General features: G+C 46.6%; 3 protein-coding genes across 11 annotated transcripts; 2 read left to right on the top strand and 1 right to left on the bottom strand.

Moving 5' to 3' along the window:
- Positions 1–782: 782 nt before the first annotated feature.
- LOC117227678 (serine protease 1) lies at positions 783–9,919 on the bottom strand. Of its 6 annotated transcripts, none has more exons than XM_033483160.2 (10): positions 8,085–9,919; positions 7,830–7,907; positions 4,235–4,420; positions 3,126–3,464; positions 2,282–2,358; positions 2,082–2,182; positions 1,878–1,977; positions 1,587–1,799; positions 1,357–1,470; positions 783–1,248 (listed from the first exon to the last, which is right to left on the bottom strand). In XM_033483160.2, exons 1-10 carry the CDS (start codon positions 8,257–8,259, stop codon positions 1,093–1,095), a joined length of 1,539 nt encoding a protein of 512 aa, XP_033339051.2. In that variant the 5' UTR covers positions 8,260–9,919; the 3' UTR covers positions 783–1,092. The 6 variants fall into 6 exon arrangements, with proteins under 6 accessions (XP_033339051.2, XP_033339060.2, XP_033339033.2 ...); XM_033483169.2 differs by having other exon boundaries at positions 8,626–9,911; XM_033483142.2 differs by lacking the exons at positions 7,830–7,907; positions 8,085–9,919 and adding exons at positions 5,478–5,633; positions 5,706–7,783.
- A 328-nt stretch (positions 9,920–10,247) lies between these two features.
- Positions 10,248–12,264, top strand: LOC117227706 (uncharacterized). Its single transcript, XM_033483187.2, has 3 exons — positions 10,248–10,411; positions 11,124–11,251; positions 11,559–12,264. The coding sequence occupies exons 1-3, from the start codon at positions 10,369–10,371 to the stop codon at positions 12,003–12,005; spliced, it is 618 nt and encodes a 205-aa protein (XP_033339078.1). The 5' UTR covers positions 10,248–10,368; the 3' UTR covers positions 12,006–12,264.
- An 82-nt stretch (positions 12,265–12,346) lies between these two features.
- LOC117227714 (uncharacterized) lies at positions 12,347–19,652 on the top strand. Of its 4 annotated transcripts, XM_076521032.1 has the most exons (12): positions 12,347–12,549; positions 12,884–13,676; positions 13,748–13,883; positions 14,098–14,373; positions 14,551–14,708; positions 16,108–16,252; positions 16,407–16,738; positions 16,889–17,354; positions 17,557–18,261; positions 18,412–18,929; positions 19,028–19,220; positions 19,280–19,652. In XM_076521032.1, the coding sequence occupies exons 2-12, from the start codon at positions 13,553–13,555 to the stop codon at positions 19,479–19,481; spliced, it is 3,255 nt and encodes a 1,084-aa protein (XP_076377147.1). In that variant the 5' UTR covers positions 12,347–12,549; positions 12,884–13,552; the 3' UTR covers positions 19,482–19,652. The 4 variants fall into 4 exon arrangements, with proteins under 4 accessions (XP_076377147.1, XP_076377148.1, XP_076377149.1 ...); XM_076521033.1 differs by lacking the exon at positions 12,884–13,676 and having other exon boundaries at positions 12,353–12,549; XM_076521034.1 differs by having other exon boundaries at positions 12,415–13,676; positions 19,270–19,422.
- Positions 19,653–20,154: the final 502 nt, after the last annotated feature.

Genomic DNA, 20,154 nt, shown 5'->3' with positions numbered 1-20,154 from the left:
TATTCGCATTTGGAACAATGATATAATCTGTTTAATCGTTGAGAAAATCCAACGTTCCCGTCTATCTTGTATAGATACAAGTTCCGTCAAACGTATCGCATCTTTGTCGGAACTTCGTGCCGATCGATCTGCTTCTTTTTCCAATATCGAATGCCGAATACCAAATACCGTGAACAACGAATGCTCTCGATATTCGAGACATCGGTTCGTTCTCCGTTAAATTATATCCTCTTCTCGCGATCGTTCCTGTTTCGATCGATCGAAACAGGACGAATCTATAAATTATAGCGTCGGTTTACGTTACAGCGAATCGTTTGCACAGGGTGTTTCGTACACTGTACACGACAACGATCGCGTAAGACGTAAAACCATCGATGATTCGCGATCGCATCGGTTGCCGATAACCGAGGAAATCTTCTTCGATAACGTAGGTATCTAACTTGAAATTGCTGGAAATCTGCTGCGACGGTGCGGTGCCGTGGTGCTGCGCGGCGATCCAAACGAAGCGTCTCGTTTCCTTTTTACCATAAATTCGTCGACGAAACTAAAAGTATAGCGGTACAAGGGAATTTTCGCGATAGCAGTTTTTCTCGAGTAGGAAGCATCGATACAGCCTTTTTCCACCACAGAATTTTCCGTCGACCATTTTCCTCTTACCGTTTACGCGAACGTAACGAGCATCGCTCCGACCGAGCAACGATGCAGCATCCGGTAGGTACGTACACGCACGGTCGTACACCGTGGACAACACGGACGCTTGGACATGTTTCATCCATCTACGATTTCAATGTATCTGTACGCGCATGTATTTTTCTACGTATTGGAATAAATCGACGAATGGATAACGACATACACAGGACATAAAGACACAGGAGACGCCGATTCGAAATTTCGAATGGTCGAACGATTGCTCTCGGGGGCAATTATATAATAATTGCTCGGGGGAAGCTTAAATGTAACGTGTATAGATATAACGTAAACGTAAACTTTGGTTGCCGTTGTGTGCCGTTGCCGCGTTTACAATTCGATGCGAGTGCTCAACGTTTTTCGCGGCACAACGACGATGCCGTGCCGCGCGTCGTGGACGTCCTCCTAACTCATCACCTTGTCGATCCATGGTACGAACTTCTGAATATTCGTGTATACGCCGGGCAAGTGTTCGCGACCGCATCCGATACCCCAGGACACGAGACCGATCAGCACGTGTCTTCCCTCGACGGACATGGTCAACGGACCGCCGGAATCGCCCTGTTTCAACACGAATTTGTACAAATACGTCTAGGAGAACGGGGTAAGCCGTTTACTCCGTTTCTCCGCGCAGTTCGAAAGTTGTGCGCAAAGTCGCGCGGGTCGTACCTGGCAAGAATCTCGTCCACCTTCCTTGTAACCGGCGCACAGAAAGACGTCGTGTATCGTCTCCCGCCTTCCGGCTGCTCTGAACCATCTTTGGCATCTTTCGTTAGGAATTACCTGCGGAATCGAATCGCGCCGATTAAATGGTGCAACGATTCGCGCCGCGAAGGGGAAACGGCGATCGAACTCGGCCGATAGCGCCGGATTCGCCGCGCGCTCGCTTCTCTACGTACTTCCACGTCGACTTCTTGAAGAACGTTCGGCACGGAGGTTTGCCCGTGTCTGGTTCTACCCCAGCCAGCGACGGTCGCGGTGCGTCCGGAGAGTTTCAAATTTTTCGCCGGCAAACAAACGGGGACGATGTGCTGTTTGAACGCTACCGTCCGCGACAGTTTCACCAACGCCACGTCGTTTCGAAAATCGCTCGGCGAGTATTGCGGGTGCACCTGTGATTTTCAATCGGAACTCAATCGGACGAGATTCGAATTCGAACAGCGAGTTCGAAATAGCCGCGCGTGGCCTACCTCTTTCCTCTCGATATTGAATTCTTCGTGCAGCAATCGTTCGGACGCGTCTCTCACGTCCCATTCGCCGAGGCGAACCTTCAAGTTGCTGTTCGGTGTCCTACGATGGAAAAGAAACAACAGAGATAGAAACCCGAACGATTCGAACGGTCGCGAGTCGCGCGCGCTCGTTTCGTCGACGATTAAACGTATGGAAATACCGACGTTGCGACGCAATGAGCTGCCGTCACCACCCATCTGTTGTTCAGTAAAGCGCCACCGCACGACAATTTCTTCATTAGGAACCCCGACTTGATTATCGCCGCCTGAAATATCAAAACGACGCGACAAGACGCGACAGGATAAACCTCGAACTCGACAAGAGTCGAAATATGTAGGTATCGGTTTTCTCGTCTCGCTCTTACCTGCCACGGGTGAGTGCCGAAACTGGAACTATGCCCGCCAACGATTCTATTGCTTCTCGTATAAAGTTCTCCGCAACCTGTGAACCATACGAAACGGAGGATCATACGCGGAACGCTCTTTGCTCGCGTTTACTTGTCCACGGATAAACTACGACATTATATTCTTACTATACGCTGTTGCGTGTAACGATAGCGTGTCGAAGATAACGGCGTATCGCGTACGGTGAATCGCGATCGTGCCCATGATCCGATCGTAAGAGAGGAAACCGACGGCAAGCGCTGGTACGTTTCGTTAGCGGATTCGTCGTCGATCACGCGATTCGCATTCGGATGCAAAGCGATCGCGCAATCGAGAGACGATTCTTCTCGACAATTGTTCTCGACGATTCTTCTCTCCCCTCTGGCTGCCCACGTTTCGTCCCACGCCGCTTGCTCGTTTTACCCGACTCTTCAACCTCTCTACCCCGCCTCTCTCTCTCTCTCTCTCTCTCTCTCTCTCTCTCTCTCTACCTCTACGATGGGAGTGTGGTTTCGCGAAAAAGCGTGCAAAGCGACGCAGAGAGGAAAAGCGGACGCGTTTGGATCGTAATCTGCCAACATTAGGTATATTCGCACCGTCGTCGCTGCGCGCGCGTGCTTGGGTGTGTGCGTGCGCGCGTGGTCGCGTAGGATATCGGATCTGGCATAGCGAGCCGAACGGATGCGAATAGAGCGCGCAACGGAACGATGCGTGTAAAAGCGAATTGCTACGAGCAGGAGCTTGCGTTCGAATCGAAATCAACTACGATCGGTGCAACGTACGAGTGTTCGGATCTGTGCGACTTGCGGATCTGATGCGGATTACCACGATATTTGGAATAATCCACGGAGTTTGTCGCATCCTCGTGCGGCGTATGCGATCCCAACGCGTCGGGATAATCGGCTCCGTATTCGTCTTGAGGATAATCGAGCTGTGTCGGATGGTAAAACGTGGGACGACTCGTGTACACGGGCCGATTGTAATTCCATGTTTGCGACGATTCGTAAATCGTCGAAGGCTTGTTCGCGTTGTCCGCGGGCACGTGGCTGGGTCGATGCTCGTTCTGACCGGTGTGCATCGGCTTGGTCGGCCTTGCCGCGTTCTCGTAGATTTGAACATCGTCGTCCATGTACGGATGCTGATGTCCCAAGTTTAGCGTAAGTGCTACAGGTTTAAACAACCTCGATTTTACGTCTTCTGCTTTTTCAACTCGAATCTCGGCATACGCTCCAGTGTGTATGCAGGAGATTCGGCTGGAACAATCTTGTTTTCGTATTCGAACTCGTACCCGTTCCGATTTCCCTTTCCCTTTCCCTTTCCCTTTCCCTTACCCTTTTCCCTCTTCTCTTTCCCCTTTCCCATCCCTTCCCTTCTCCTTTCTCTCTTTTCAACTCGCCTCCTTGTCCCCTGCTTTTCTCTTTTCCATCTCACCCATCTCCTGATTCCCGTTCCCCATTTCCCGTTCCCCATTTCCCGTTCCCCGTTGCCCGTTCCCCGTTATCCGTTCCCCGTTCACCGTTTCCCATTCCCCGTTCCCCGTTATCCGTTCCCCGTTCCCCGTTCCCCGTTCCCCGTTCCCCGTTCCCCGTTCCTCGATCGCTCCTTTCTCTTTCCCTCGCCCCTTTCACCGCCACCTTTTACCTTTGCTCGTTTTAGTTTCTCGCATATATCAGAAGAAGAAAACTCAATAGTAATTTGTTTCCACCTTGTTCTAGGTCAGGTTCGCGCGTTTCTCTGTTTACGCGACATCGAAACTACTGCCCGGAGAATATTTACACGCTACGCGATCGCAACGAATCGCAATCGAATAACGCAACCTCGTTAAAAAATAATCAAGTTGCGTCTCCTAGAGTACCAGGCGGTAATAATAATTGGTAGCGTACAAGAGAACTCGGAATAAACGCACGGATCGAGTTCGATCGAGGAACACTTACTGGCGTTCTGTAGCAACCCGACGGTTGGCCGTGGTATTTTTTCAGGGATATCGTCGTCGTCGACGCAACAACTCCAAATCAATCCTCCGGAACACAGATCGACTGGACGGCCGCCACCGAGGACGCAACTGATGCTAAGACCGCAGTCGAAAGATGCTCCTTTGTACGTACACGTTTGCGGTATCACTGAAACATAGAGTTCGCGGATGCAGACGACAATGTGTAGAAATATTTTCGAAACGCTCCGATTTCGTTACTTTCGCCGCGTTCGCGCTCGCGCGCCTACGTTCGACGATACGCCTTCCCCGCGGCAAAGAACTTTGGCAGAAACGTTTACCGGAATACGAAATACGTACGCGTTTCGGCAACGTACGCGAATAAATCGGACGAACGCGCGTTTACTTTTTATACACCTCGAAGAATTTTTAATCGTTCGCGATGTGTGCTTGCGACTTTCGCGCGGTACCTACGCGTACGTATACATATACAGCACCCGTGCTTACGTATTCCTGTTCACGAATCTACGCTGTATCGTACACGCGTTACGATGATTCGCGTTTCATATTTTGTACCATGCGTTTCGTGTCTCGTGTCTCGTGTATCGTGTATCGTGTCTCGTGTCTCGTGTCTCGTGTCTCCTATCTCCTGTCTCCTGTTACGGCATGCTACGTTGCATCGTACGTTGTTGTGTTCGCTTCTATATCTATACTATATGTATGTATAGATCATCCTGTTGCGTTGCTGGGTATTGCTGTCTTTCGGTCTGTTTCTTCGGATAAATACCCGACTGCTTTCGTTTCGAACCATGGTTTCATAAGTGAAATCCTTTGCTCGACGCACAGTGACGAGATTGTGCACGAAAACCAAATCCAACGCCGACTCTTAAATGTCGACGATTTTTCAACCATCTGTTGCACTTTGTCCGCTGTCTTTCGTCTTCCGTCTTTCGTCTTTCGTCTTTCGTCTTTCGTCTTTCGTCTTTCGTCTTTCGTCTTTCGTCTTTCGTCTTTCGTCTTTCGTCTTTCGTCTTTCGTCTTTCGTCTCTCGGTCTTTCGTCTTCTATTTTTCATCTTCTGTCTATCGTTTGCCAGCTACCATCTACCGTCGAACAACATTCCACTGTACACTGTCCTCTGTCCACCGTCTGCCAGTCCACCGTTCTATACGTATACGTATATTTGGTATTTTTCGATACCAAATTTCGATCGTTGTTAAATTCGAAATATTTGTTTCGGAAACGTACTTCTACCCAATATATCCATTATGCTGTTTTGAAGGTCGTTGTTATGACCACGATGATCCCCTGTATAATTTCGTTTCTTTTTTAGTGCCTCGACAAGAATGGTACCCTGTTGCTGACCGTTGAATTTTCGCCTCCTTCCTTGTCGATGGCTGATCGCTAGCAATTTCTCGAAATCACCTTTAATCCCTCGCTTCTTCAGTTGATCGAAAAATATTTCTAGCTCGTTACCTTCGTCGTCGTTCGGACCGTTTCCTTCTCTCGGTTGCGACGCGTTTGTCTCGCCGGATATCGAATCACGAGTTTCGCGAAAATCATCGTTGAATTCGGTTACGGATTCCCTACCGTCCACTCGTTTCGTTCGCCTCGCGTGTCCCACCGATGCCGTATTCCCGAGAAGGCTCGTTCCGCCCGAATAACCTACCGTACGTAAAGACCGATTTCGAAGTCCGATAACGATATTCCGAGATTTTTCGTTGATTTCGCAATTCTCTTTCCACAGTTGGTTTCTCTTTAAATCGGAGCACTTTGCCGCATCGACCTCTCGGACGGAGATAATGCCGTTGTCTTTCCTTTTTTCGATCGACTCGGTCAGCGTTCGGCCATTCCCCGATCTTTTAACTTCTCTGGGTTTTCTTACGGTCGATCGTCGACCACCTCGAGCTCGGAAATTCGTCGAGGCGCGATCCTCGAGTCGATCGAGCCGCGCATCGTCGACGGCGAGCAACGTAAAGTTTTCGGTTCGCGCGTGATTCGTCTCCGATGGCAGCTTGGTCGCGTGTAATTTCGCAAACAAGTCGTAAATCGTGATCGGCGACATGGCCGATACCGGCGGCATTGGCGGCATAGGCGAGACTGGAGATAAAATCGAACGATCGTAATTTACAGTATCGTAGTCATCGTACGCGGCGTAATCGAACGCGTCACTGGCCGTAATTAAGAGCATGCACGCAACGACGACGACTTTCATGATCCAACTTCTAAAATGATTCGAACAAACGACGTTGAAGCGAACAAACTGTCGCGATTCATATCATAATTGTTCCAAAGTCGGTTATCGTTTCGTAGGGTACGACCAAAGTGTACGCCTTCATCGAAAACCGCGTTTGCTCGTTATCGCGATAGATCGATCGGATTCGCGACGATTCTCGAGGAATTCCGAGGGATTCGTGCCGCTATCATTTTACCATTGTTCGATTTTAACGACCCGGACCGCGTCGCGTTGTTCGAACGTAAACGCCGTTTATACGTTCGCGGGCCCGGTAACCAACGTCTCGAAGCGCCTCGATGCCTCGAAGCCTTCCGAATGGAACCAGCCGACGCGACGGGGCGACGGGCCGACGACGGGCCGACAGGTAACGCGATCGATAAAGAAATATCGCGCGGCTACGATCCGCGTAAAATACGCTTCAGTATCGCGGTTCGAAGCGTACGGAGTATCGGTTGGCTCGATCGTGATTCTCTCCGATCGTACAGTCTTCCATTTCAACCAACACGCATTAAAGTATTTCACAGACTGACGAGACTCGACTCGACCGGCATCCAGAGAGGTGTTGCGTTCGCGGCTTTCACCGCATCAGCTTTCCCATCGCAACAACGGCGCGTCTTCCCTGACCCGACATTGGTTCCCCACTTCTCTCTCTCTCTCTCTCTCTCTCTCTCTCTCTCTCTCTCTCTCTCTCCTTCACTCTCTTCGGCTTTCTTTTCTTTTCTTTTCTTTCTTTCCTTTTCTTTCCTTTTCTTTTCTTTTCTTTTCTTTTCTTTTCTTTTCTTTTCTTTTCTTTTCTTTTCCTTCGTTATCCGTCTCCGTCTTGTTCGCTATTCCTTCCTTTCGTGCAATTCGAAGCGCTTCTACCGCGGTAACTTTTGTCGTTGTGTCACGCTCGTCGTGTCCAATTCGAACGCGATCGATCGTGGATCGTGGAAAGTAGTTGCAAACGATGCATCGAGTATTCGTAACGATACGCCAATCGTCTATGTACAGAGCGGAACGACGAAATCAAACTTGGCCATCGTTGCAAGCCGAAAGCGAACGTACGTACAAATACCTATTTATGCACGCGTACGCGAGACATCGGCGAGTTTGTAGAAAAACTTTGGAAATTCTCTGCTTCGGAAAGTCTCGACCGGACGATTGAAAAGCGGCGAACCAACCTTTCGAATAGACAGCGGCGTCGATCGAACGATCAACGATAAGTTTGATGAAAAATGGACGGACGGTGGACCGACGTCTTTCTCCTCGACGTTCGATTCGGTCGTGGCGCGGATAATACGACGTAAAACCGTTGACGCGCGTTTGAATTTACTATCGATGTCGTTGACATTTTCGACGGGATATCATCGTACGGAACTTACGGCCAAGTTCGTCGAAAAATCTCATCTGTCCTTCCGAATCGACTGCATTTTCCACCGTTGGTTCCTCGTCGACCGAATCTAAAACCGAAGCAAGCAATTGAGTTAGCGGGTGGAACGAAAAGACAACGACGAACGATCGCTCGCGTTTTTTATAAAAATATTTGCGTCGGCGCGCGTATGCTTATTTTCAAGATATCTGTTTGAAAGGGTTCGCGCGAACGAGCCTGTCGCTTTCCCATCGATCGCTGAACTCACCAAATTTCCTTAAATACCGATCGTTCTTCCTTTCAGCGGCGCAACAATACGAGCCAACGAAGAGCAAGCTTAAAAGCGAGCGTACAAACGAGTTCATCTCTTTTCTGTTTCGACGATGATCTACGCCGACCGACTGTTTCGGATGCTGTTGTTCTTCGATTCCATACGATTCCATACGACCCCGAACAAAACACTAAACTTTCATAGAATCTCACTTCCGGACGGCGCGGTTCTTAAATCTTCTTCTCGATCGGCCGATCCTTCGTTCCTCTCTCGTTCTTCTCTCTCTCTCTCTCTCTCTCTCTCTCTCTCTCTCTCTCTCTCTCTCTCTCTCTCTCTTACCCTTTCGAAATTGTTCGACTCAACGATATCGATCGAGGAATTGTCGCGACTCGCGAATCTTCGTTGACGACTTATTCGAATACAAGTATCGTACCAGTTGATAGTCTGGTCGACGAAGCATTGTCGTATCCTTTGATCCAACGCGCGTTTCTCGATCTATCGAAAATTAATATCCTTTTCGAATTAGAAACGATCGTACCCTTTTCCTGCGGTTATCACTGGATCTCCGTTCTCCGTTCTCCGTTCTCCGTTCTCCGTTCTCCGTTCTACACTCTACGCTCTACGTTCCATGTCCTCCGTTCTACATTCTACGTTGCGTGTTCTATGTTCTACGTTCTACGCGCTATGGCCGACTATTGTGCCGCGACTGCTATAACATGGTCTCGAAACAACCATCGATCAGAAACGGAGAAACCAAGAAATCTTACAGCGTCCCCTCTGTTTCGTCGATTTCACTTTGACCCGTGGACAGGGTGGTATCGAGAACATTGAAAAAATCGTCTCGACGATTCGATTTCTGAACTTGCTCCCCCGTAACGCGTTGTACCGTAAGTGCTCGCGAAGCGTGGCGAAGACGTCCTAGCGTAGCGTGGTCCGGTGGAAAAGTGGGTCGTAAAACCAGGCCACCAAGACAAGTGGCACACCGTCTCTCCGTGTGGTTACCTCGTAACTCGTTCCCGGTTCTCTTCCTCCCGCGAGCGAGCACGCCGATCCACGGTACCGCTCTGCTAGCATCGCACCTTTGGTTATTAGTGAAAGTTAACCGGTAACTTTCGACTTTGACAATGATTACTGCACCCGCGAATGCTTCGCTTCGTTCGAATACGACTCTCTATCCTATCCTAAACCTAATTCCATCCTATCCTATCTTTTACCCTTCGATCTATCCCCTTGCCAAAACCAAAATTCTTTCGATCGATTACCAACGTCGCACTTTACCCGCTTCGTCTGCTTTATATGCGAAAACTTGCCCGCCGACACTTGTCCAAACTTGAACAAAAATGAACCAAAATTTGCCCAAAACTTTTCAAAGCAAAAACTTCTTCGTCCAGATGGCACATTTTGTTGGACTCACGATGGAATCGCTATCGTATTTATGAAGATACTTTTCCCCTTGTCGGCCATTACACAAGATCACGGGCAAACCAAAGAATCATCGCGACACGCGATCGACTACTGATGAGGAACGGAAATACAGCATCCAAAGACTCCTCTTACCACGCTATCACCTTTATGCCTTCTCTTTTTCCTTTCCCCTCCAATACCGTTGTTCGGTTACTCGCGCTTTCTCTTTCTCTCTCTCTCTCTCTCTCTCTCCCCTCTCTTCCTCTTTTTCTTGCTCGTCGCATCTCTTATTTTCCCTCACTTTGCACTCACACAGGCACTCTTATTTCTGTCTCAATTAAATAACGTATGCAAAGTGTTCAAACAAAATGTTAATTTTCATTTTCTATCGCATTTCCATGTGTCTATCTTTGCATTTCATATTCTGATAAATATTTCAGAAGTTTGATTAACAAACGATGAAACATTAATTTGCTGAAAAAATAAAACTCGTATTATGTCAAATGAGAAAGTTTTATTAAAATGTTATGTTAAATCGTGTCAAACTAATGGCTATGAAATTTGAATTTATTCTCGAAACATAATTTATCGATCGATGATAATCGAACGTTGCACGTCGCGAGAACAGACACGAGATTTCGCATTTATCGACAGATACCATCTAACGGACAATTGAAATACTTGTCGACTCGTCGTCAGCCGTCGCAGTTACCATCGGACGAATAAATAGCGTGTTGAAAATTCTGTTACGAAAGTAATCTTTTGCATTGCTACTATATAGTATGTACTACATGGTACTCGGAATGTATAGCGGAACACGAGAACTCTTTGTATGGAATTAGAAATAATGCATAGTTTTACAGTACATATGTGAAAGATGAAGACTCCAGAGGGAAAAGTTGTTGCATTGGGTTTCCAAGGTGAGTCTTCGACCAAAAGATTATCTCGCCCCAACAACCATTGCTATCAATTTGAATTTTTCACACATTTCTTTTCTTTTCTTTCTTTCCTTTTCTTTTCTTTTCATTTCATTTCTATTCTTTTCTTTCCTTTTCTTTCCATTTCTTTTTATTTCTTTTCCTTTCTTTTATCCCACCGACATTTCATTCCGAGTACGTACGTAAATCCACTGAAATTCGATAACGCGAAACTTTCACGGACGTATCGTTTGTTACGTTTTCAAATTAATTTCTATATTTGGTTAAATATTTCAAGTTTATCTGAAAATTTGTACGATATCAAGTTGTACGGTTTGACGGCCATTTACAAAATTGCTGTGTAGGTTAGGTTTCGAATAGGTTCGTGGAATGTGGATACACAACACGCCAGAATCGCCCGTAAAGATCGCGGGCCTCGGAGCAAGCGTGACCCTTACAAAAATACATATTTATATGCACCTAGAATGAAAAATATCTAATTTAATAAAAACCGACTCGCTGTACCTCTGTAGCTGAATGCACGCGCATACGCGTATTGTAACGTACGTATATCAAAGTTGATCTACGACCTAACATATATGTATATGTATTTATGTACGTGTATTTTAAACGGATGACCGGACTACAATTAGAATCTAGGCATACACGACTATGCTGTAGCCAGAACGGACTGCAGGACTCATTAATTTTTCAGGTGTTGGAAAAACAAGCATAATCTGTCGTTACATCAACAAAACTCTGTCCGAACGAAGTCATCCGACGATAGGTGCTTGTTATCACACGTGCTACCTGACCGTCGAAAATACAAGAATAGTTCTAAAGGTATAACGTTGCTAAAATCCAAACGTTAGAGGTCAGACCAACCGCACTTTCGTTTTTCTTCTCTTTCCATTTACGAGTTCGTCCCGATACGAAACGAAACGAAACGAAACGAAACGAAACGAAACGAAACGAAACGGAACGAAACACTCTTTTATTCTACATACGAATAGTATCGTATTCGAAAATTCTTATATGCAGTTGTATACTTGTACGATAGAAATTGAATTCGTAAAGCGACAATGACGGGGACCGACCGATGTATTCGCGAGACGAATCTATCGATAAAGTGCGATCGCATCGGTTGCAGGTATGGGACACAGCGGGACAAGAGAAATTCAGATCGATGGCACCGATGTATTATCGAAGCGCCAACGCCGCTATGCTGGTGTTCGATCTAACTCAATACGACACGTTCACGGCGATGAAGGAGTGGGTAACGGAGCTTCATAAACACGTTGAGAACAGCATCGTGTTGGTCGTGATCGGAAATAAATCGGATTTGGAGGAGAAACGGCAAGTCGACGCAGCGGAGGGTCGAGCTTACGCGACAGAAATCGGCGCGGGCTACCACGAGACGTCGGTGGTCCAGAACGAAGGCATCGAGGACGTGTTTCTAGATATCGCCAAGGGACTTGTCCGATTATTGCCGACCGAGTGCGACCAGGACTTGGATGCCTACGGAGAGACACCTCGAAACGTCGATGTCGTCCACGAGCTATGCGAGACGAGCGAACGGTCGCGCAAATGTTGTTAACTTTTGCCTCGCGGTTAAACGCTCCAACGCTCCAACTCCAACGCCCATTTATTACAACTGCATAGAAATCGCGACGCGCGTCTCCACCGTATCGGTGCGCGAGAAACTTGTCGCACAAATTCTCCGCGTCCTCGACGAATGGTTTTCAAGAAGATATCCCGTAGAGGAGACTCTCGCGTAGTTCCAAGCGCGGTTTTACTTTTATGGTTCGCCCAATGGCCTTTCTACAGTATATTTTCAATAAAATAAGAGAACATTCGATGCGTTTCATATATGTATTGCGCACATGTACCGAAAAGCCTTTCATCGTTGTTTTCCTTCGATACAGAAAACATCGGAGGAAATATGCTTTCCTCCGTCGATCGAAATTACCCGAGACGCGAAGACTCGCTAACGAACAAAATCGGAGAGAACGAGTAGACGTTTCAAGCTTATAAGCCGAGTCCGGAACGATAATCGGAAGATGAATCATCCTGTCTTTGGGCCAGGCCTCAGGAAGCGTGACGCGTCTCGGCTTTGTTTAACTTATCTCATTCTCGGTTACGTAAGTATTCCCGTAGTAATAATCTACTACTTGTGTGTGTCTACAGTCTGTACAGCGATTCAAAATAAGGACGCTGAAACGCGATTCCACGCGCGAGTCACGCATTAAATCGCATAATACTGTAATGGCGAGTCGGTCAAAGTCCCTACCGCGTATAACAATGAAATCGTGGTAGCCGACCGAAGACTTTGATGACTTTTTAATCGGTTTCAGTTTCAGTTTCAGTTACGGTTACGGTTACGGGTTACGGGTTACGGTTACGGTTACGGTTACGGTTACGATTACGATTACGATCGATTGCGTGAGAATTTCAATGTCCTACATTCTGTTCCAGACACATCGAACGTGTTACCTTTGACAAAATGATCGCAAGTCGATTTAAATATTCCCTCGCTAGCTATTCCAACCGAACTGAAATCTACAAGAGTATCGTCACACGGAAGCAGGACTTTGAATATAACCTGTGTGCGAGAAGAAAGGCTCGCGCGATACGATGCGCCGAGACATCGTGTCTTGCTATTCGCTACACTCTACACTCTACACGATACATACATATACGTATACGCGTTCGTATTGTAATACAATGTACTGGGCGCGCAGGTGTATGGCTCGAAGAGTTCCTTTATGCTTACGTGCAAGAAAGAAGGAGACCAACAACGGAGAAACGATTCTAACGTAATGTTCACTTTAGAGAGCTCCTATTACGTTTCGTACGAGAGAGTGGTCCGACACCGTCCGACAGTTAGATGGGAACTTTGGTGAAGTTCAGATCGCTGATCACGCACAATAGGATAGGAAATATGTATATCCAGTGTAGCACATTTCGTTGCATCGTATCGATGATACGCACGAGCCTGTGCGGACGCGAATCTATGTGATATCGCGGGAATATACGTATCTGTACAATAATACAATATATACGATACGATACAGTATAGTAATACATACGTATCGTACGATATTCTCGAACCGATCCGAGTACACCATAGTGAAACTGTAAAACATGATCAAACGGAGATGTGCCCTCTTCTCATTCTCGGTCGTATTTCATTTATTTAGTATTCTCGAACAGTGTTTCCGATTCCAGTGTCTAACGATCGATAATCGCATAGCCGTTCTTGGAAATGGTAAAATTTCGATGGCGTTCAACGTTCCATGGTAATCGAGCTATTAAAAAGAATAACGTTTCTTCTCTTAGATTGTTACGCAAGAATATCCGTCGGGTCCAAGTTATCCGACATGGACATCGTTTTGCGAGTCGAGGTCGCAAGCTTAACAGAATGCGAGGAACAGTGTTCGCAAAGCAAATCTATTTGCAATTCGTTCACGTTTGGGTAAGGAAAAGTTGGATAAGTTACACTTTCGACCCTCCAAAACTTGCTATCGTTCTCCCCTCTCTCTCTCTCTCTCTCTCTCTCTCTCTCTCTCTCTCTCTCCCCTCTCCCTCTCTATCCGTGCTTGCCTCCCTCCCGGTGACGCGCGCGCGTGTTGCACACCTTTTTGAAAATACGTGTCCGGTTTATCTTTGAATTTTCAATCTTCCGTCAGCGTTGGTGCAAAGGGTAATGGTACCTGTGCATCGAGCACACGCATACCGGACCTCGAAGATCTGGTAATCGATCCCGACTACGATGTCTACGTGAAAAAACGACAAAGTTATCCATGGTGTAACGCCGCTCGTTCCTACGGCCGTTTCACCGTCGAATCTGCCGACAGATCGAATACAGAAGGACACGATACACCCGATCGTACCGACGATAGTTCTTCGCGAAAACCGATAAAACCCCTGTCCTCGACGTTCTTTCGCACCTTCTCAACTCCGAGGTAATATCTGTTCGATCGTATTTCTCTAATTTTATTTAATCCCGACTGTTTCACCGCTTTTGTTCGCCGCATCGCATCGCCGCGAGATTAACATCTTGGAATAGCGAAACTATCGAATAATTCGTGAAACGAACCTTGTAAAAAGATACAGAGATACAGTTTTGTTCGAATTTCAAGACTAAAGAGTGATTATGGAAAAGCAAACCATGGATTCGCTGGCGTCGACGATCCACTCGTCGATCGTAACGGACGTTTTCTTCCCAGCGACGACAACCGTAGGGTCTTGGACATTCTCGCCAATAGGAATCAACAGAAATCGTCGAACAATCCTTTCGGTGAGTTTCTGGAAATTTTCGACGATAATTTTCTGCGATACCGCATTCTCTCTTCTTCTTTTCTACCGCTGCTTTTTCTTCTCCTTCTTTCTCTTCTTACAGCGCCATTAGAATCGCCATCGACGTTACATTTCCTCCGAAAATCCAATACACGCGATCATCGTAGACATTTTCCATAAAACTTTCGATCGATCCGATCGCAACGATTGTACAAGAAATCTTTTGCAAGCGCATCGCGATCACACGAACGGCAGGCTAGTTGAAATAATTGTACTATATGTCCTTGATGGGGAACCTCGAAGGATACTTCAAGATGTGTTGCACATTGGTTTCTCGTGTGAATCATTCTATTATAAAGAGACCAACGATGAGAGGACACGAGGATGACGCGCGTGGATACGTGTACGTACGAACGGTCCAAATAAAAAGATACATACGAGCGTACGCGTTTAATCAAAATGAAAATAACAGATGTCGCGTTCTACGATCGGCACACGCTGACCGAACAGCGAATAACCAACCAAACATTTCGAGAAAAGTCAAATATATCTCTAGACTAAATATACAAGACAGCTCTATCTCGTAGAAAAACTCGAACGACGCGGCGTTCTTTCTCTAACGTGCGAACAATCCCTTCCACTATTCCTGCGGAAACGTTCACTTTTCTATAAAACCACATACGACTGTATTTTCTCCATTATTTCTTGCGAGCCTTACAATTTCCATCTCGTCGACTTGCTCGCGCGTCTAGTCAACCTCGCAATCGCAGTATCGCGTTAGTAGAACCATTCTACGGTATGCGCGCATAAGTTCGTATCTACGCGCAACGTATACATACGACACGTGGAACATGTACGCAGTCGAGACTTTCAGTACTCGACGCAATTGGCCGTATATTTTACACCGATAAACTGTATAAACGAACAATTTCTCGTATTCTCCTCGCGTAGGTATATACGAAATTCGGAAAAATTCAAAGAAATTCAGACAAATTTAGAAAAATGAGGAAATCGTGGTACCGGTGGTGGTTGTGGCGGTGGTGGTGGTCTTTCGTGCTTTCGCTGGTCCTTCTTCCTATCGTTCAAAGTTCAACCTTGACACGGAAGAAAGCTGACAGGAACGATTTCACGCGTAAGTTTAGCAGCGGCGCGATCGCGCGTTTTACCGTTTTTTTAACGTTCGCGTTTTTCTACGATTCGAAAGATAAAAATGTTGCTACTAGAGACCTCGCGTCTTACTCGAACCTACTCGCCACATTCAATTACCGATTACCAACTACCAGCTACTAATTACTAATTGCTACTTGTCGCATACATCGCGTTACTTCTACCGACGATATACGACGACGACGACGACGACGACGACGACGAGCATAATCCGAATTTATTGTACCATTTAGCGGTGACTTGTCAACGCAAACTAGAACCTGGTAAGAAGACGATGGAACTGCTTGTCGAGCGTGTCGTTGATTGCGAAAGCATGCAGGAGTGTCGTCGCGCGTGCGATCGCGAGAGGACGTTCGACTGTAAAGGTTTCAACTACAGGTATGCGAATCATCGACCATCTTCTATTACTTTGTTATCGTAAAACTGACGCAACATCGGTGTCCAGTTGAAAAATTCTGTTTATTACCGATACTCTATTACACTCATTGGAATATACATATAGAAGACGAAACGAATGCGTTCTAATTTCAAGGCACCAGGCAAATGGATCGAAGAGTGCGTGCGAACTGATAGCTACACCATACTTTCGCATGAACGTCGACAAAGACTTTTTAATCGATTCCCGATACGATTACTACGAAAGAAATCGAAATTGTATGCCCTTTGCGGGAAGCGACGCGGAAGATACTTTTCTCCAACGAAACCGACCAACCGGAGCGTGGCCGCGGATCGAACAGGACAACGCGAACGGCGATAGCGATCTCTTCCGGCAGCAGTCTCTTCCTACAGACTTTTCGCGTCATCGAACGATGTATCCATCGATGACGAGCGACCAATTTATTCGGGACTCGTTCGCTAAGCACGGTGAGTTACGGTTACAGTCGCAACTTACGCTTTACAGCTTACAGCTTGTAGCTCGCAGCCTTAGAACGGTCATGTTACACGGTTTACGGTAAGAATTTTCTTACGCCCGTATCGCATTACGAAAAGTTAACTAGATCCTATGGTCCGTAGAGTTTGGTTTCCGCCGAACCGCAGCTTCCAGTTGGTACGGTAACGAGAGAAATTCGGAAGGTAGCCCTGTTCTTGGCAATTCTTTCCGCGACCACGTCCACGATGGATTTTCAAACGTAAAATCGACGGTATTTCCCGACTACCGTTTAGACGAGAGATCGTTGCAACGCGATACTTTCTATGCACGAGACAACGAACATTCCTCGGAGAAATTCTACAATTACGGCAGCGCGTTCGGATACGACGATAGTTACCACGTGCCTGCTGTTGCGCCCTCGAAAGACTATGGTTTCGGGGATACACGCGACGCGACACCAACCGGACGAAGATGTTTCATTACGTATGCAACCGGCTCGAAGCTCGGTAGACACGTTTTACGAAAGTCTTGCCTCGCGCGCGACCCGAAGCAATGCGAACAACTTTGCCTCGCCGAAACAGCCTTCGTCTGCGGAAGCTTCGCTTACAGGTCAGTGCGAACGCGAGTGCGCGACGAGCACCTGTCCTACGTACGTACTCGCATAAACGCGCATGTACATGGTAAATGTAAATGCAAATGTCGAGGTTCTTTCTCTCTCGACATATATATATATATATATATATATATATATATATATATATATATACATATATCATATATATCATCGGTTTCTGTTTTTCTCCCTATACAGATACAATGTGTTAACTACAAATCCCACCGACAATTGCTTGTTCAGCGATCTTTCGCATAAAGATATCAGCTCTTACACGGATCTCGAGCCAGATCGAGATTACAACGTCTTCGTACTGGTGGAAGATCCAAATGTTTGCTACTCGAAAGAAGAAACGAGTCACCTGCCCGCGGAAGAATGTTTCTTGAGAGTGAGGAGCGGATTTGGTATACCGGCGGACATAGCGAGAAAGTCAACGTTCGCGCATAATTTGGGAGAGTGTCAGTTTGCCTGTACAATGTCGCAAGAATTTGTCTGTAGAAGCTTCGTCTTTGTTTACGCGACAACGAGACACCGCGAGCGCGGTCCAGAGCGCGGTCGTACCGATCCGAATTGTTTTCTAAGCGATTGGCCATCGGGTAACATCGATCCTGTCGATATGCCCGATATGGATGGCGCTGAACTGTACGAAAGAAGCAGCCTCAACCACGGCTGTAGAACGTATCCTTTGGTACCAACGGTTCCCGAGTTAGCCGCATTCTACGAAAAGGGATCCCATTCGACGCATTCCGACGAACTTTGTTATACTCGGTATCACAAGCCGTGCAAATTAATGTCTCACGCGATAGTGACTTCGACGCGGACTCCTACGAAATCGGAGTGCCGCCAAAGGTGCTCGTCGATGAGATACGCGGGTACGATACCGTGCATGTCGTTCAACTACATGTGAGCACATACTGTTTTACCATTTTCATAGTTTTCACAATTTTCAAAATTTTCCCAATCTTCTTCGCAATTTCCACACCAAGGAGAATCTATCTTATCCCCCGTTTCTCTGCGTACAAGATGATACAAATCGTCGAATATTATTCATAGGGGGACTAGCGCCGACGATACCCGACACAATTGTTGGTTGAGCGACATATCCATACAAGACCTAAGACCAAATTTAGACTATACCCACGACGACAACCATGTATTATATACGTGGAAAGATCTCGAACCATCTTGCGGGTTTTCAACGAATCCGCTTTACGAGACGAACGTCGCGCCCACATTCAAAGACCGTGGACAACTGTCGGCGTCGTTTCCTCCCACGTTGGATCGATCGAATCCGCAGATCGTATTCGATGAGAAGATTGACGGGACCGGATCGGCTTTTCGTTCCCTTTCGCGGACAAGTAATCGACTTCAGCCCAAACTGTACGGACGCGATTACGAGCGAGTCGATGGCCACGAGACAGACCTCGGCGACGTCGGCAGCCACAATGGTGGTGATGGTGGTGGTGGTGGTGGTGGTGGTGGTGGTGGTGTCCGACCATCGTCGCCCGACGATCGTTTCGAGTCTGGAGTGCCCGGAGCGTCTGGGTTAGATCTACAGTTCCACTTTCACTGTAAGTCAAGCAGAAATTCCGAACAAGCGAAACCTTCGATAAATTAGTCGACTAATCGCTTCTGTTTCGCATTTACCCATTACCATTCGTCCATGCAGCACGTACACTTTCGACGTTCCAACGGTACACGGTGAGCGGACACCCTTGCAGGAACGGCACGCTTTGTCAACGAAACGAGGTGGCTGGCTTTTGGTCCTGTGAAATCGATGGAAACTCTGAATACGGTAGCTGGGATTATTGTTGCGAACCTGATCACAAATGCGGCTTCTCGCAAGGATATCATTATCCCTGGTACACAACGATCGCGATACAACGATAATAACAAAAGTGATATCTCAAGTATATTTTAGGTGCTACGTAGGTTTCGATCACGACCAATGGCGGCCTTGCAGCGAAACCTATTATCCCTATTATTTATCCAAAGATCATCTTTCGTTCTATCGCCAATTACCAGCGTATTCTGCTCGTCATTGGCCCGTCATCTATCAACACGAAACGTTACCGTCGGACTGCGCTGGCAACGTTACGGAAAATGAAAGCTATCATGATTAGAAATTCGAAGGAATTTCGATTATCCGGACACAAATCGACGAAAACTTACTTCGGCTCTTCTGTCTTTTGTTGCACTAATCGTTCGAACATGTTAACTTCTCTATTACGATGTATTTCGTCGCATATATGCAAAACCTGTACAAGAAATACACAAACATTTATTTTTCAGAATGTTCATTCTTTTACGCTCGAAAACGCCTACGTTTTCCTATGTTCGTTTCCTTATTTCCACCTAGTGTCTTCTTTTCGCTATGTTAAATCAAGATCGTAAATCGAGTCCGTTTCAAGCGTGGAAGAATTTTTCTTCAAAATAATTTATACATATATGTGTATGAATTCTGAAGAGGACAGAAATCTCCTCGCCCCTTTGCTACCCTCTCGAAAAAGCCATTACAAATTAATGTTATTAGTTTCAAAATGACCATGTATACAAATTTATTTTCAGGCTTATTTTTATTTTCAAAACAATATATCGCATCCACGTCGTACAAAGAACGTCCATTTATTATTGTAAATATAGAGGACAGACGGTTCTTGCCGCCTTTACCATAACATTGCCATAAGCCGGGGCAATAATGATGCCTCTTGTGTCGAAATCGAGAAACTTCGTTCAGGTTCCGTACAGCGCTATCTAGTAAATGGCAAAAGGCTGAAACCGTTGGACACACAAGTT

This window comes from Megalopta genalis, chromosome 4 (assembly GCF_051020955.1).
Source record: "Megalopta genalis isolate 19385.01 chromosome 4, iyMegGena1_principal, whole genome shotgun sequence".
NCBI lineage: Eukaryota > Metazoa > Arthropoda > Insecta > Hymenoptera > Halictidae > Megalopta > Megalopta genalis.
The sequence above is the reverse complement of the archived record's forward strand: the minus strand, read 5'-3'. Positions and strand labels throughout refer to the sequence as shown.